Genomic DNA, 15,936 nt, shown 5'->3' with positions numbered 1-15,936 from the left:
CTTTTTTAAAAGAGGAGGGGGAAGGAAGTAGGGAATTATGTGCCACATACAGAATGTAATAGATAAAATATCTAAATCCTTGCCCCCCACAAAATTAGGCTTTTTTTTTTTTTTTTTTAAACAATATTGAAACCATTCTTGAGATACAGTGGTTGGCTCAAAGGACTAAAAGTTCAGAAGGCTGATATACTTTCTAGTCATCTGAATACAAAGCAACCATGAGAAGCCCCAGATGTTCTGTCTAGTGCTTAGCTGGCAAAAATAAGGGCAACTAGGGCAAGGGATCTTCACTCAGCAAAATCAACCCAAGGCATCCTCAATGTCTATTCTTACTGAATAACCTTCTTCTGCAGTTGCTAAGCAAATCTCCTTTTATTAACTGCTGAAGGATGTATAAGTGTCTCACTTTGTTACAATGTTAAATCTAAACTATCAGGATATTGGCCTGAGTCAGGCTTAGTCCAGAACACAAAGTAACTAATCACAACCAATTCCACAAGATAAAAAGACAGATTCCCTTATACAAGGTTAACCTCATTAGTTAACCAAAAAATGTTAATAATTATATCACCATTAAGTAATCATGCTTTCAATAAAGTCTATGCATTCCAACCATTCTATATAAACAAAGTGTTGAAATTATGTGATTCCCTCACAGCAGCAGTGATTCTGTTCAAACCCCTCGGGACCCCCAAAAAAGGGACAGATAGTGATTTTGTCCAGCCACAGTGGTGGATGAGGAAATAGGCTGGACTAAAAACATCCTGAATGCAGTAGGGACCATAGTCTACAAGGAATAGAACATTAGGTATGTTGGGGGAAAAAAAAAAAAGCTGAAATTCCAACCAGGAAAAGTCCTTTCCTCCAGATGTTACTCAGGTGACCCCACAACCCCCAATGCAAGGAAGCTGACATTATCCAGAAGCTCAACCTCAGGGATCTGTACAGCAATGGAAGAAGAGGAACCAAACAATAAATGGCAAAGGAAAAAGAAAAGCTGAAACACCAAAATATCAAGAAAGAAAGCCTAATTAAAAACCTAATATGCAACCAAGAAAAAGAAACATTAAAAAGAAAAATGAATAAAAATTCAAAGAGAAATAAACATACTTATTATAATATTAAAAAAAAAAAAGAAAATCAATATTGACTAACAAAAATTAGAGTCCTGTGCTCTCTAGAGATCATGGAATGGCAGCAAGAAACTCCAGAAAAATTTAAAAGAGAAACTGAATTCACAAAAGAAATTAGAACTGCATTTAGGCCAAAAAAGGAAGGGGGGAGAGACTCTAAATGCATAATTTTAAAATACAGATATATATTATAGCAGGAAAATTTTAACACAACAGAGAATTTCCTCCAAAGAAGTTATCAGAGAGGGACAAAATACAAAAATACCAAAGTAAAATAGAAATTCACACATGAATTCTATATAATTTAACACATCTGACCTTGAAAATAGGATATACTAAGTTAAACAACTTAAAGATCATAACATTGCCCAGAAGAACTGGACTACCATAAGATATGAAATTATCCAAAATTCTGAATACAGGCAATAAAACACCAACTGAGAGAATCCATAGATGCCACTAGAAGCCCCAAAATGTAAAATTCTAAGACATGTAGTAGTTAAATTAACAATTTTAAAATTTATTATTTTTGTTTTCCCCAATTACATGTTAAAAATTTTTTTGCTATACATATACGTTCATTTTTTATATATTTCTGTATGAATCATGTTGGGAGAGAAAAATTGAAACAAAAGGAAAAAACTACAAAAAATAAATGAAAATGGTATGTGTTGATTTATGTTCAGTAAATTCAATTTGTAATGTTCTTTCTCTGGATGTGGATGGCATTTTTCATCTAAAGTTTATTAGGTTTGCCTTGGATCATTGAACCATGAGAAGAACCAGTCTATCATAGTTGATCATTGCACAATTCTGCTGTTGTGTACAACATTTCCCTGTTTCTGCTCATTTCATTCAATATCAGTTCATGCAAATCTTTCCAGACCTTTCTAAAATCAACCTGTTCATCATTTTTTTTATTGAACAATAATATTCCATTACTTTCATATACCATAACTTATTCAGCCATTCCCCAACTGATGGGCATCCACTCCACTTCTAGTTCCTTGCCACTACAAAAAAAGGCTGCTACAAACATTTTTGCACATGTGGATCTTTTTCCCTCTTTTATGATCTCTTTGGGATACAGACCCAGTAATGATACTGCTGGATCAGAGAATATGTTGTTTTCTAATGCTTTGAGCAGAATTACAAATTGCTCTCCAGAAAGGATAGATCAGTTCACAATTCCACCAACAATTCATTAGTGTCCTAATTTTCCCACATCCCCTTCAACATGTATCATTATTTTTTCCTGTCATCTTAGTCAATCTGATAAGTGTGAGGTGATACCTCAAAGTTATCTTAATTTGCCTTTCTCTAATCAATAGTGATTTAGAGCATTTTTCCTCTACCTATATCATATATCTATAAATATTTAATTTCTTCATCTGAAAATTGTTCATATCCTTTGACCATTTCTCAATTGGGGAATGATTTGAAGTCTTACAAATTTGAGTCAATTCTATGTTTTAGAAATGAGGCCTTTATCAAAAAAGCTAGTGTTAGGGACTTTCATTCTGAGAATTGCCATGTATGCTATGTCAGCTGGTAGAATGGACACAGGAGGTAAAAAGGGGCTTGGCCTCTGAAGCAGGAGGTTGTGTCTTATAGGTGTTAAAGGTTCCTTGAGATGGCAAGGAGTATGTCCTCAATAAAAAAAATTTTCCCAGCTTTCTGCTTCCCTTCTAATTTTGGCTGCATTGGTTTTGTTTGTACAAATTTTTTTTAATTTAATAGAATCAAAATTATCTATTTTGTACTTCATTATATTCTTGTTTGTCTTTGGCCATAAATTCTTCTCTTCTCCAAAGATCTGAGAGATAAACTACCCCTCGTTCTCTTAATTTACTTATAGTATCGCTCTTTATGCCTAAATAATGTACTCATTTTGACATTATTTTGGTATGAGGTGTGAAATGTAGATCTATGCTGAGTTTCTACCATGTTATTTCCTAGTGTTTCCAGCAATTTTTGTCAAATAGTGAGTTCTTATCCCCAAAGCTATATCTGGATTTATCAAACAGTAAATTACTATAGTTATTGATGATTGTGTCATGCATATCTAATTTATTTTACTCTGTTTCTTAGATAGTACCAGTTAGTTTTGATGACTTCTGCTTTATAACAGAGTTTTAGTTCTGGTACTGCGAGGCCACCATCCTTTGCATTTTTTTTTCATTGATTCCCTTGATATTCTTGACCTTTTCTTTTTTGAGATGAAATTTTGTTATTATTTTTTCTAGCTCTATAAAATAATTTTTAGCAGTTTGATTGATATGGCACTGATTAAGTAGACTAATTTAGGTAGAATTTTTATATTAGGTTTGCCTACCCATGAGCAATTGATATTTTACAGTAGATCTGATTTTATTTGTGTGAAAAGTATTTTGAAACTGTTTTCATATAGTTCCTGGGTTTGTCTTGGCAGATAGACACTCAAATATTTTATTTTGTCTACAGTTATTTTAAATAGAATTTTTCTTTCTATTTCTTGCTGCTGGGCTTTGTTGGTAAAATATAGAAATACTGACAATTTATATCCAGCCACTTTCCTAAAGTTGTTAACTGTTTTGAGTAGATTTTTGATTGATTTTTTAGGATTCTCTAAGTATATCTGCACATCTAAATATATCTAAGTGATAGTTTTATTTTCTCTTTGCCTATTCTGATTCCTTCTGGGTTTTTTTTTACTTGCTAGAGTCAACATTTCTAGTATAATATTGAATAGTAGTGATAACAGGCATCCTTGTTTTACCCCTAATCTTATTGGGAATGCTCCTAAGCTTCTCTCCATTACAAATAATACTTGCTGCTGGTTTTAGAAAGATTATCATTTTAAGTAAAACTCCATTTATCTCTATATCCTCTAATGTTTTTAACAGAAATAGTTGCTGTATTTTGTCAAAAGCTTTTTCTGCATATATTGAGATCATCATATAATTTCTATTAATTTTATTAATGATATGATCAATTATGCCAATAATTTTCCTTATATTGAGCCAGTCCTGAATTCCTAATATAAATTCCACTTGATCATAATGTATTACCATCCTACTGATAGTTATTGTAATCTCTTTGCTAATATATTATTTAAATTTTTTGCATCAATATTCATTAGGAAGAGTGGTCTTTCTCTGTTTTGACTTTTCCTGGTTCAGGTATCATCACAATATTAGTGTCATATCCTACATGAATTGATGCTAAGTGAAATGAGCAGAACCAGGAGATCATTATACACTTCGACAACGATATTGTATGAGAATGTATTCTGATGCAAGTGGATTTCTTTGACAAAGAGACCTAACTGAGTTTCAATGAATAAATGATGGACAGAAGCAGCTACACCCAAAGAAAGAACACTGGGAAACGAATATGAACTATTTGCATTTTTTGATTTTCTTTCCGAGTTATTTTTACCTTCTGAATCCAATTCTCCCTGTGCAACAAGAGAACTGTTCGGTTCTGCAAACATATATTGTATCTAGGATATACTGCAACATATCTAACATATATAGGACTGCTTGCCATCTAGGGGAGGGGGTGGAGGGAGGGAGGGGAAAAACGGAACAGAAGTGAGTGCAAGGGATAATGTTGTAAAAAATTACCCTGGCATGGATTCTGTCAATATAAAGTTATTATTAAATAAAATTAAATTAAAAAAAAAACAATATTAGTGTCATAGAAGAAATTTGGCAGGAATCTGTCTTTGCCTACTTTTCCAAATAGTTTATATAATATAAAAATTAATCATTCTTTAAATGTTTAAATGTTCACTTGTAAATCCATCTGGCCCGGGAGACTTTTTTCTTAGGAAGTTCACTGATGGCTTAATTTCCTTTTCTAAAATGGGTTATTTGAGTGTTTTATTTCCTCTCCTGTTAATCTGTATAATTTATACTTCTGAAAATATTCATCTATTTCAGTTGGATTGTCATATTTGTTGGCATACAGTTGGGCAAAATAGCTTTTAATTATTGCTTTAATTTCTTCTTCATTGTTGGTACATTTACTCTTTTCATTTTTGATACTTGTAATAAATTAACAATTTAAAGAAATTAAACTAAAAGCTAGAGAAGCCCAGGTCCAGCACTAAAGGGTGATTACTTTATTGTTACTCACGATAGCTACGGAAGGAGCTCCAGGTATTAGGTAGATATGTGTGCTGCACTGAGGAACTCTGTTGTTGCTGCTGCTGAAGAGTCTGCCCTTGTGCTGAAGAATTGGCTTGCATATGAGAAGGGCTAAGCCCTGGCTGAGGCTGTTGAGCAGATGGACTCAATGGCTGACCAGCCACCTGGAATTCAAAAAGAATATATTGGCTTATTTTCCAGTACAGTTTCAAAACTATATTTATTAATTAAAGAAATCCAATATGAAGGAAAAGATTGCTGAACATATAGAGCTATTCAAGCAATATTAATTTTGGTAAAATAATAATCAATAATAAACAATGAATTATAATTAAACTTTCAAAGAAATATTCTTTTGAGTTTCTAAAAAAAAGCAATAGCTTTGTTAGAAAAATAATGAAAATGCAATTATCACTATTATTGAGATTAAATTACTTTAAAGGTTAAATCATTTAAACATTAACTGAAGTTAAATGATTTGTCTATGTCACATAGCTCATCTGTAAGAGAGGTCAAAATAGAACTCAAGAATCTTGGCTGTCATTATTCTTCTGTGCTCAATCCTCTCATTTAATAGCAGTAGAGAGATAAAGTTCAATACCATTTCAATATAAGGCTAAAAAACAACTACACAAGATACACATAGAAGGAATATCCTTACACTGGTGAGAAAGAAAACCTATCAATCAATCATAAGGGGGAGAGAAATAAGAATTTATTGAAAGCATGCTATGTGACAGGCACTATGTCAAGTGCTTTACAAATATGATCTCATTTGATCTTCAAAGAACTCTGAACCTATTATTATTTTACAGTTGAGAAAACTGAGGCAGACATATTAAGTGACTTGCCCAAGATCACACAGCCAATAAGTGTCTAAGGCTAAATTTGAATTCAGGTCTATCTAAATCTAAGCCCAACACGCTATTCATCAAAAAGCAAAAAACCAAATTCTTTTCTATCTCCGTTATTGCTTCATTGTGGAGTGATGGTCACCTTGGGTTGTTAAAGAGCTAAATCAGAGCAACATAAGCTCTGGTGAGTCCTATCAATACAGTTAACCTTCCCAGTATGGTCTGTTTTCTTAAAACTGGCCAAAGTTCAGATAGGCTCACCACTATTTTGACTAAAGAGTGATGAATTATTTGATCTCAGTTACTTTCAAAAGTCTAATTTATAGAATAATTATAATATGTGTTGCTGCAAGTACTGACACTGATAAAATCCCAGATCTCTGAAGAACTGAAGTCCACCATTACAGCGACCATCTTTAATAGCAGAAGTAAATAATCACATCTAAATATGTCCACTATCCCAAAGTGGATATCTAATTTTTTTCAGTGGCTAGGCTTTTTAAATAAGATTTAAGGACATCTAATATTTATTCTTCATTAATAATTATGACAAATGAGATCCAAGAATGCCATAATGGGATATGGTATCTCTTCAATCTCATTAAATTACCTCTTCATGGACTCTGAAGCCATCTTCATTTTGACCACCCTGGTGAGTAGATATGGAGAAAGTTACCTGGGATGAAGATGGAGCTGGGGTGGTAGGCTCAGCGACCTGGATGTGCTGCACCTGAATGGCATGTTGGGTATATGTCTGAGGGTCATGGAGCTGACCAACATCCACTGTTGAATGCTGAGACTGATGAGGTGAAGTGGCCTGGAGGAAAGCAAGGCAGTCCCAGCAATTAAATAGTTATTGATAAATATGAAAAGTCCCTTTACAAAGAAAAGTTCAGTTTGAAACAATGTTCCTCCAAAAAGATAAAGGTGATAAAGGACCTCAACTATATGTCACTTCCCTGTTCACTTGAAAAGTCTATCCATAAGCCAAGATAGCAGGCATGGAAGAGAATAGCGATTATTTGAATAAGAAAGTAGGTTTTTAATCACACATAACCTTAATATTACTTCAATACTAGGGAACGAATACAAACTCCTGCTAAACTGAATAACAAGAAGCAAATAAGGTTCAATGAGGATGGTGGAAGATTAAAAGAAAATTTTGTGCAATAAGTTTTTGCATGTATACACAGACACAAACATACTCACACAAATGCAGTTAAAATTAGAAGAAAACAATTAAATGGGAAACAAATTTTTGCAGCAGTTTTCTATAATAAAGGTTTCACATCCAAAATATGTAAGGAACTGATTCAAATTTGCAAAACTAGTAGAAATTTATAAAAGAGCCATTTTGCCATAGATAAATGGTCAAAGACTATGTATGAATGGGCAGTTTTCCAAGGAAATCTTGTCAACAAATATATAAAAAAGCATTCCAAATTATTAATCATCAGAAAAAATGCAAATTAAAAACAATTCTGAGGTTCCAGTTCATAAGATTAGCAAAGACAACAATTATATGAAGGACTGTTAGAAAACAAGCACACCAATATACTATCAATTGGTCAAGCCATTCTAGAAAGCAATTTGGAACTGGGTCCAAAAACTCATTAAAATGTATATGTGCTGGGGGCAGCTAGATGGTGCAGTGGATAGAGCACCAGACATGAAGTCAGGAGGACCTGAGTTCAAATATGGCCTCTCGAGACACTTAACACTTTCTAGATGTGTGACCCTGGGCAAGTCACTTAACCCTAATTGCCTCAACAACAACAACAAAAAAGTATAGGTTTGTGTTTAACATATATTAAATTACTTGTTGTCTAGGAGAGGGGAATGGGGTAAAAAGAGGGAGAAAAATCTGGAACACAAGATTTTGCAAGAGTGAAATGCTGTATATTGTATCTAGGATATACTGCAACATATTTAACATATATAGGACTGCTTGCCATCTAGGGGAGGGGATGGAGAGAGGGAGGGGAAAAATCGGAATAGAAGCGAGTGCAAGGGATAACGTTGTAAAAAAAAATTACCCTGGCATGGATTCTGTCAATAAAAAGTTATTATAAAATAAAATTTAATAAATAAATAAATAGAGTGAATGCTGAAAACTACCTTTGCATATATTTTGAAAATTGAAAAAACTATTATTTTTAAAAAGTTAAAATAAAATTTTAAAAATTATATGTGCACATTCCCCATGATTCACCAATACTACCTACTAGGCCTATACTGCAAAAAGATCAAAGAGAAAAGGAAACAATATGCACAAAATCATCTGTAGTAGCACATTTAGTTATTTTACAGAACTGGAAACTAAGAAGGAGGCCATCACTGGAGGAAGAGTTGAATGAATTATAGTTTATGAAAACAGTGAAGGCCTATACTGCAAAAAGATCAGAGAAAAAGAAACAATAGCACAAAATCATCTGTAGTAGTACATTTAGTACTAAGAAGGAGCCCATCACTGGGGGAAGAGTTGAATAAATTATAGTTTATGAAAACAGTGAAGTATAAGAAATCACTAAAGGGACAATTTCAGAGGATTCTGATAAGTATAAAATGATACAAAGTGAAATGAGCAGAATCAGCTGAATAACTTATACAATAACAATATTGAAAAGGGAAAGAAAATCAGGTTTGAAAGATATAGAGTCTACGATCAAGATATGACCAAAACATGATTTCAGAGGATGGAGGATGCAACACCCTGCCTACTTCCTGACAAAATGATTATGGACATAGAATGGATCCAGAAGAAGAGAAATACTTTTGGACATAGCCAATGTGAAAATTTGTTCTTCTATGCACATTTGTTACAAGAGATTTTTTTTTCCCCCTTTTTTCTCCATACTAGAGAGAAAACTGTGGAACAGAAAGGGTAAGGATAGTGTAAAGAAAAGAAAAAAGTCATTGAAGCATTTTTAAATGAGCAAAAGAAAGCTAGAAAGAATCATAAACAGAATAGTTTTGAAAGTTACATCCTGAATTTATTATATATTTAAAATGAAAAGCAAGTAAAGATCCACAGCTTTGTGTACAATTTGCTTTTATTGTCCTATCAAGTATATGGAAATATTTGCTAATTTAACATTTAATTTTTAAAAGATTAAATTTTTTTTTAAAATAAACACTATAATTGTCAACTTCTTTTCTACCTACAAATTTTTTTAAAAAGGCTTTCAGGGATCAAAGTTTATTGCCTTTAATTCCATCCCTCAATTAAAAGAGTTGGAAGGAGAGAATATTACTAGCTTGCAAATAATAATTCACAGGGCAGATAAGTGGTGCAGTGGCCTGAAGTCAGGAAGACTCCAGTGCAAATGTGACCTCAGACACACTAGCCAAGTCACTTAACCCTCCTCTTCATCTCAGTTTTCTCTTCTGTAAAATGAGCTGGAGGAGGAAATGGCAAACACTCCACTATCTTTGCCGAGAAAACCCTAAATGGGGTCACAAAGAGTCAGACACAACTAAAATGACTGAATGACAATAATCCACTAGACAGTCAAGAAGTAGTCTAAAGCAGTCATCAGTCAACCTATGCCAGAAACAGTACCCAGTTTGAAAGTCTATATCTAGTTAAGGTACTTGGTATTTTCAGCATTTCAAACAGGGATAAATTTGTTCCATTGTGTCTTGAATTTTTCCTCAGGTCAGTCAGTACAATAAAACCTCTGATAGGAGGTTTTCTTCTATTGTCACACAATAGAAATGTCCTCCTAAATGGTCTCTAATACAGCAATTCTACCATATTAGTAGGATTTTATCTAAATTGCTGAAACCTGATCACAACTACTATTCATAGTTCAATAAAACAAAATACCAAATGAATTCTTTATCAATTCATTATAAAAATATAGCACTTTAAAGTTTGCCATGGTCTTTATAAATATGATCTCATTTTATCCTCCCAATTTTCCAGGGAGGTAAGTTCTTTTATCATTCCTATTTTACAAGTGAGGCAGACAGAGATTAAGTGATTTGTTCAGGATGATGCAGCTAGTACATGTCTTAGACAAGATTTGATTTTGGCTCTTCTTGTCTCCATATCCAACCTAGCCACAATTTACCTAGATCTTTGGAGAAGGAGGATTCTGAGGGAAAATTTGCATGTAAGTGCTTATTCAATAAAACCATTCAAAGCTGCTAAGAGTTAGAGTTGTCCAAAAGTAAAATGGATGACCTTGGCATTAGTCAGTCCCCTGTTCCCTACAAATATCTGGGTAGAGGCTAGGTAACTCTCAAAGGAAATCTGGAGAGATGGAGATCTCAATAGTTTAAAAGTTCCCTTCCTCTGTAAGACCCTGTGATAGAAACAGGGTCTCCAAAAACTTCTCAACACTACCATGCTGTTAAAAGCAGGAACCTTACAAATCCCTAATGTTCTTTGAATAGAATGTTTCTATTTAATCTACCTCAGAGATCTCAGTCAAAGAATACCCTCTTAGAATCCAGTCCCTGTTCCTATTTTGGGCCCAGTTTATAGACTGAAATTTATAACAGTCCATGTCAATTTGATAAGTGAAAATGTTGAGTATACTAGCAATAATTTTATCAGAAATATGCCAAAGAAGGAAAAAGAATAAATGATATACGGAACCTGGGCTACTTGCACCACCTGAAGCTGTATATGCTGAGGTTGCTGCAGACCAGTTGTAGACTGTGATACAGGGATATACTGAATTCTCTGGTAATCCCCCTGTGGGGTTCGATAATCTGTTGTAAGAGTCTGAGACAGTTCTGTCATTGCTTGGGTCAGCAGATCTGTCGTCTAGAGAAAAGCACATAAAATATAGTGATTAGTAATGCTTCACTAGTTCAGAATTATTTCAGTGTGCTGGAAATTAAAACACAATTAGCTGATATCCCTAAGTAAACTCATAGCTTATAGTTTTGGAAGATCTTCTAAACCAAACCTGAGCATAGGTAGAAATCTATGGGAGGGAGAGGACATTTGGTTCCCTGTCACGAGTGTGACACTAATAGTTAAAATGAAGGGTCACAGCCTAGAGTGACCTTGCAGTGCCCTCTCTGGAAGAAAGAAAGTCTTGGAGAACATAAGCTGATGATGCAGTCCTGGACACATTAACTTGGATAAAAAATCAAAGGACTCTGGAATCCATCTAAGACCAAAGTAGGGATGGGATCACTTCTGCTATACTACCGACTGTTCAATAGAAAATATGTAGGAATTCAATTCAATAAGCATTTATTAAGTACCTATTGTGACAATTAGAAATGAGCACTAGACACTGAAGGAAGAATAAGACTTGGAATAGTTATATGCTTACCACTACCGTCTCTCCAGTCGCACTATCGGTAGTTAAAACAGCTGGGGTGGCACTGATCACAGCTGTCGTTAGGGGAGCATGGATTGTGTTAGGGAGCTGGGCAAACTCAGGATGCTTCTTTCTGATGTGCTGTACCATCTTAGTCTGTAGGGAATGAGAAGAGAGTTACTGGCAGATTGACACATGAAGGTCTGAAGTGATACAAGCCAGTCTCCCAAAGGTTCTTCTAGTCTTCCATGCTTAAAAATTGCTGAGAGGGGCAGGCCTAGCATGGACAAGTAACAGAGACTTCAACAAGAGTTGAAAAAAAAAGGAAATGATACAGCAGGGTAAACCTCAGAACATCTTCCTAAATGTCCATACCTTCCTTGGAATGAAAATCGTCTTCAACTTTCTTACGTCCTCCTTCTCCACCATTCCTCCTCCACAAACATCCACAAGACCCTCCCACCCTGAGATCCAGAGTATTTTGAAAAACACTAATTTGAGTTCCTGTGAATTGAAGTTCTTTTATGACATGAACTAGGTGCCAACAACTGTGAAATACAGGAAAACTCAAGGTCTAATGGAAAAAAAAAATCAGAATCAACTGATTATCACCATTATCATCAATACCACCCAAAAATTCGGGGTCCCAGACCAATGTTGCAAGGTATCTCAAAAGCATTTGCAGACTGGAACCCATCTCCTAATTAAGGGGAAAAGTTTATTGAAAGTAATTGTAATGCCATTACAAAAGTGGGCTGGAATTCTAAGGGAATTCCACAGAGAAACAGAAGCAAGGAGATACATTTATCCAGCTTTCAATCATAGATATGCTAATTCTATGGCTCATAGGTAGGAAGGAGTGTTCTCTTGACCAGATTATTACTGACCAGATTATCAGTCAGCAATGAATTCAGCAGGTCTATCCACTATCTCCTCAGGAGTTTGATCTGTGGGAGTTTCCTGAGGCCAGAAGCTATCTGACTATGGGGTGATCAATCAGACAGATTGGGTCTGTGAGTTTCCTGAGGCAGAAAATCTAGAATTACTGACTTATTGCCAGAACAGAAGCCCCCTTAAAATCAGAGAACCACAAAATCATATTACATCATTATTACATCTGTATTGCACTTCATAGCTTAGGAAGTTTTCCTCTCCCAACAGGAGTTTGGTTGAATCTCCCAACAATTCTGTGATGCAGAGGCCAAGTATTAGCCCCATTTTGCAGAGAAGGACCCCAAGCCTCAGAAAGTTTAAGTGATTTACTCAAAGTGGACCAGCTAGTATATGTCAGAGCCAGGACTTGACTTCAGGCATCCTGAAACTTCGTCCAATATTCTTCACCCTTTATGGAATTAAGACTATCAGAGAGCTCTCATTTCCCTAATAGTCCTAAGTCTTCTTAGATATTTTTCTTCTGCATATATGTTCTATTTTGTCTTATCATTATTTGTTTGCATACTGCATTTCTCTTATGAGATTGTCACCTGCAAATATATTCACAACTTAGCTGAGTTTCACTACTATAGTGCTCTCAGCATAACAGGCACCTAACTGAATCTTCTCCTTACATCCCTAACTATAAGTTGGGACAATTTCCTATGCGAAATTAGTTACAAATTAGTTAGTAGTTTTCCCTACCCAAATTAAGAGCTATCTTCTGACTACATAAAAAATTTTAGAAACTCTAGTGTGATGCTGATATTAGGACACAGATACAGAGAAAGAGAGGGAGACAAAGACTGAAGTCACCTGCTTCCCTATTAAAGTTATGTAGTTTAAAATAAAAATGAATCCCAATGTCTTTTACCTTGCTACTGTACTGCTTGGAGCAGTGGGGGCAGCAGACAGGAGGAGTAGCTATTGTGCCAGTCAGCTGAGTATGGGTGCTCAGCATAGGATCTGGTTCTCCAGGGCCAGCAGGACGAAGTTTCCGGATACTTGGTGGGAGCTCAGCTCCAGGATGGTTCTTCAAGATGTGGGCTTTTCGCTTGCTAGCACTTTTGTAAACCTATAGAAAAATGGTTTTTTGACAAAACTATAGTAAACACCTTTTGTCTATTTTCTTAAAACTTGCCCACAGACCCATTTAATTATAAAACTGATATCTGTCAGATACCAGCTAGTTGGTGCAGTGGATAGAGCACCAGTCCTGAAGTCTCAGGAGGACCTCATTTAACACTTTCTAGCTGTATGACCCTGGACAAGTCATTTAACCTCAACTGCATCTGCAAAAACAAAACAAAACTAAAAAACCAAAAACCTGATATCTGGAGAATAAGAATAATTTTACGAGATGATAGTGAAAATCTATTAGCAGTTGTTATGAGAATGTAACATAAATTAGAACAATAATATAGGAATTATACAAGCTCACATCTTTCCTGAATTTATATAACAAAGGCAATTTCAGGACAAAGTTTAAAGAGACCATACATAGAAACAGAAAAATGGAATTTTAAAATTAAAAGAGACTTAAGCTATCATCTAATCCAGTCTCTTCCTTTTACATGAGAATATAAGTAACTTAATCATTCTCACACAGCTCTCCTGACTCCAAATCCATTTCTCTCCTTCCCTACACATTACTGTCTCCCATAGCTGCCTTTGCCATTCAGTGCTAATGACTGTAGCTTTCAGATGACAGATATCATATCTATGAGCCACCATCAAAATAGCAAATATAATCAATGACCTCCTTTCGTGTCTCATAGTAAGACTTTTTCCAACATTTATTTAGTGAGGTTTTTCTTTGCAACTCAATGTGAAATAAATAGTTATTTTTTTCTCAAGAAATCCAATGCAGTAATCACCAGCAAAACTGAAGATTTATCTTAATTCCACAGACATAAAAACTCTAAATAATTTAACCAATGTCCATTAGTATGCACATGCACAGACACATGTACACACACAAATATATGTCTATGTGTTTTACAAAAGGAAGCCCCTTGGAATAGGTTTTCCAAATATGCAAAGTCTCAAATCCATATGTTGTAGAAAAGAACTATGATATTTACTCTCAGAAAAGATCAATGGACTCGTTTTTTTTTAAATTATGATTTAAAAAAGAATACAAACATGGGACTTTTTATTAAGAGCTTTAATAAGCAACATTTTGCTCTTCTCTTAGAACTAAAAGAAGAGAAAAAAGGAAAGAAATCAAGAAAGATACAGAAAATCAAGTGATTAGTTTTACTAGAAATTTTCATTTAAAAGTAAGTTAACCTTGAGGCATTCATTTCTTTATGGAAAACTACTGAGAGACAGAGAACCATCTGCTAAGAGCACTCATATATTTGTACATGCAGACAAGCTGGCTGCAAGCAAGGCTCCCACAGAGTCTACTGGGATGGGTATCTTTCCTTTACCTTATCACAATACTGACAAAAATAATCACGGTTGGGTTTGATGATGGGCAGAGTTAACTCAGGCACTTCTTCTATCTTCATATCTGGGTGCCTCTTTGATAAATGGTTCACCTAAATGGAAAAAGCAAAAGAGAGAAGATATCCTATTAGGACCAGCAGCTGAATAAGCATCTTTGATCTTGGACACTAGGAGCTGGAGTTCTCTGATGCAATGCACAAACACAATAATGCATTTGGCCAGAACCAGCAGCACCAGACCCGTCTGACCCCAAGGGGTTAACACTCACTTGCAGCCAATTGCTGAAGGTGAACTGGGTCACTGTGGATCCCATTAACAGTCGTTGGCTGAAAGAATTGCTGTTGGAGAAAGCAAAATTACACTAGCATGAATTTCCTTCGGTGAACTCTCCTGAAGCAAACTTATCTTTCATTATTTAGTGGCCTAGCCCTTCTGAGAATACTGAGTAGGATATAAAGGCCTTTTAAATGCTGCTCCATGATTTTTTGCCTCCTGGCAACATTATTTTCTGCAAGTGTAATAAAGTCAGTAATGAATTATCAGCAACAGAATGTCTATCCTATCTTGGGGTTCACACATTCTATCTTGGGAAGTAAGATTTCCCTTCCCAGTACTGTTTCACTTCTAGGAAAGAAAAGACTCAAAAAGAGAAAGACAGAGAAAGAGGCAAAAGGAAAATAACCAAAAAGAGAAGATCAAAAAGGAAAACAAAATGCAAAGAAGATGAAAACAGAAGGAAAGAGAAAAAAAAGGTAGAAATACCAAATTGGGACAGCAAGTTGGATAGAACACTAGTCCTGGAGTAAGGAGGACCTGAGTTCAAATCCAAAAACAGTTACTTAATACCTCCTAGCTGTGTGACTCTGGCAAATCACTTAATTCCACAAAGGAAAAAAGAATTTTAAATTATTAAAAAAAAAAGAAGAAGAAGAAGAAGAAGAAATACCAAGTAGTAAATAGTAGCAATTTGAACAGGAAAAGAATGGGGAAAAAAGAAAAAGAAAAAAAGGAAGGAAACAGACAAAGGGGCCAAAAGTTAAGTCCCCCTAATTTGGCGTAGGTTTTTTTTATCAGCTTTCCAGCACTCCTTGTCCTAAACACTGGATACCTGCAGATAAAAATAATTTAGTCCCGGAACATAAAA

At 34.9% G+C, this 15,936-nt stretch overlaps 1 protein-coding gene across 2 annotated transcripts in view; it reads right to left on the bottom strand.

Moving 5' to 3' along the window:
• PRDM10 (PR/SET domain 10) overlaps nucleotides 1-15,936 on the bottom strand; it is a 99,793-nt gene that overhangs the window by 21,748 nt on the left and 62,109 nt on the right. Inside the window, exons 14-19 of one of the 2 annotated variants that reach the window (XM_051986676.1) lie at nucleotides 14,774-14,884; nucleotides 13,213-13,413; nucleotides 11,418-11,561; nucleotides 10,727-10,897; nucleotides 6,731-6,937; nucleotides 5,256-5,430 (exon numbers count right to left, since the gene is read on the bottom strand). In XM_051986676.1, the coding sequence (XP_051842636.1) occupies nucleotides 5,256-5,430; nucleotides 6,731-6,937; nucleotides 10,727-10,897; nucleotides 11,418-11,561; nucleotides 13,213-13,413; nucleotides 14,774-14,884 (1,009 nt within the window). The remainder of the gene's footprint in view (nucleotides 1-5,255; nucleotides 5,431-6,730; nucleotides 6,938-10,726; nucleotides 10,898-11,417; nucleotides 11,562-13,212; nucleotides 13,414-14,773; nucleotides 14,885-15,936) is intronic. The other variant, XM_051986677.1, reaches the window with a different exon arrangement.

Source organism: Antechinus flavipes, chromosome 3 (genome assembly GCF_016432865.1).
Source record: "Antechinus flavipes isolate AdamAnt ecotype Samford, QLD, Australia chromosome 3, AdamAnt_v2, whole genome shotgun sequence".
In the NCBI taxonomy this organism is placed as follows: domain Eukaryota; kingdom Metazoa; phylum Chordata; class Mammalia; order Dasyuromorphia; family Dasyuridae; genus Antechinus; species Antechinus flavipes.
This window is presented reverse-complemented; position numbering and strand designations above follow the sequence as displayed.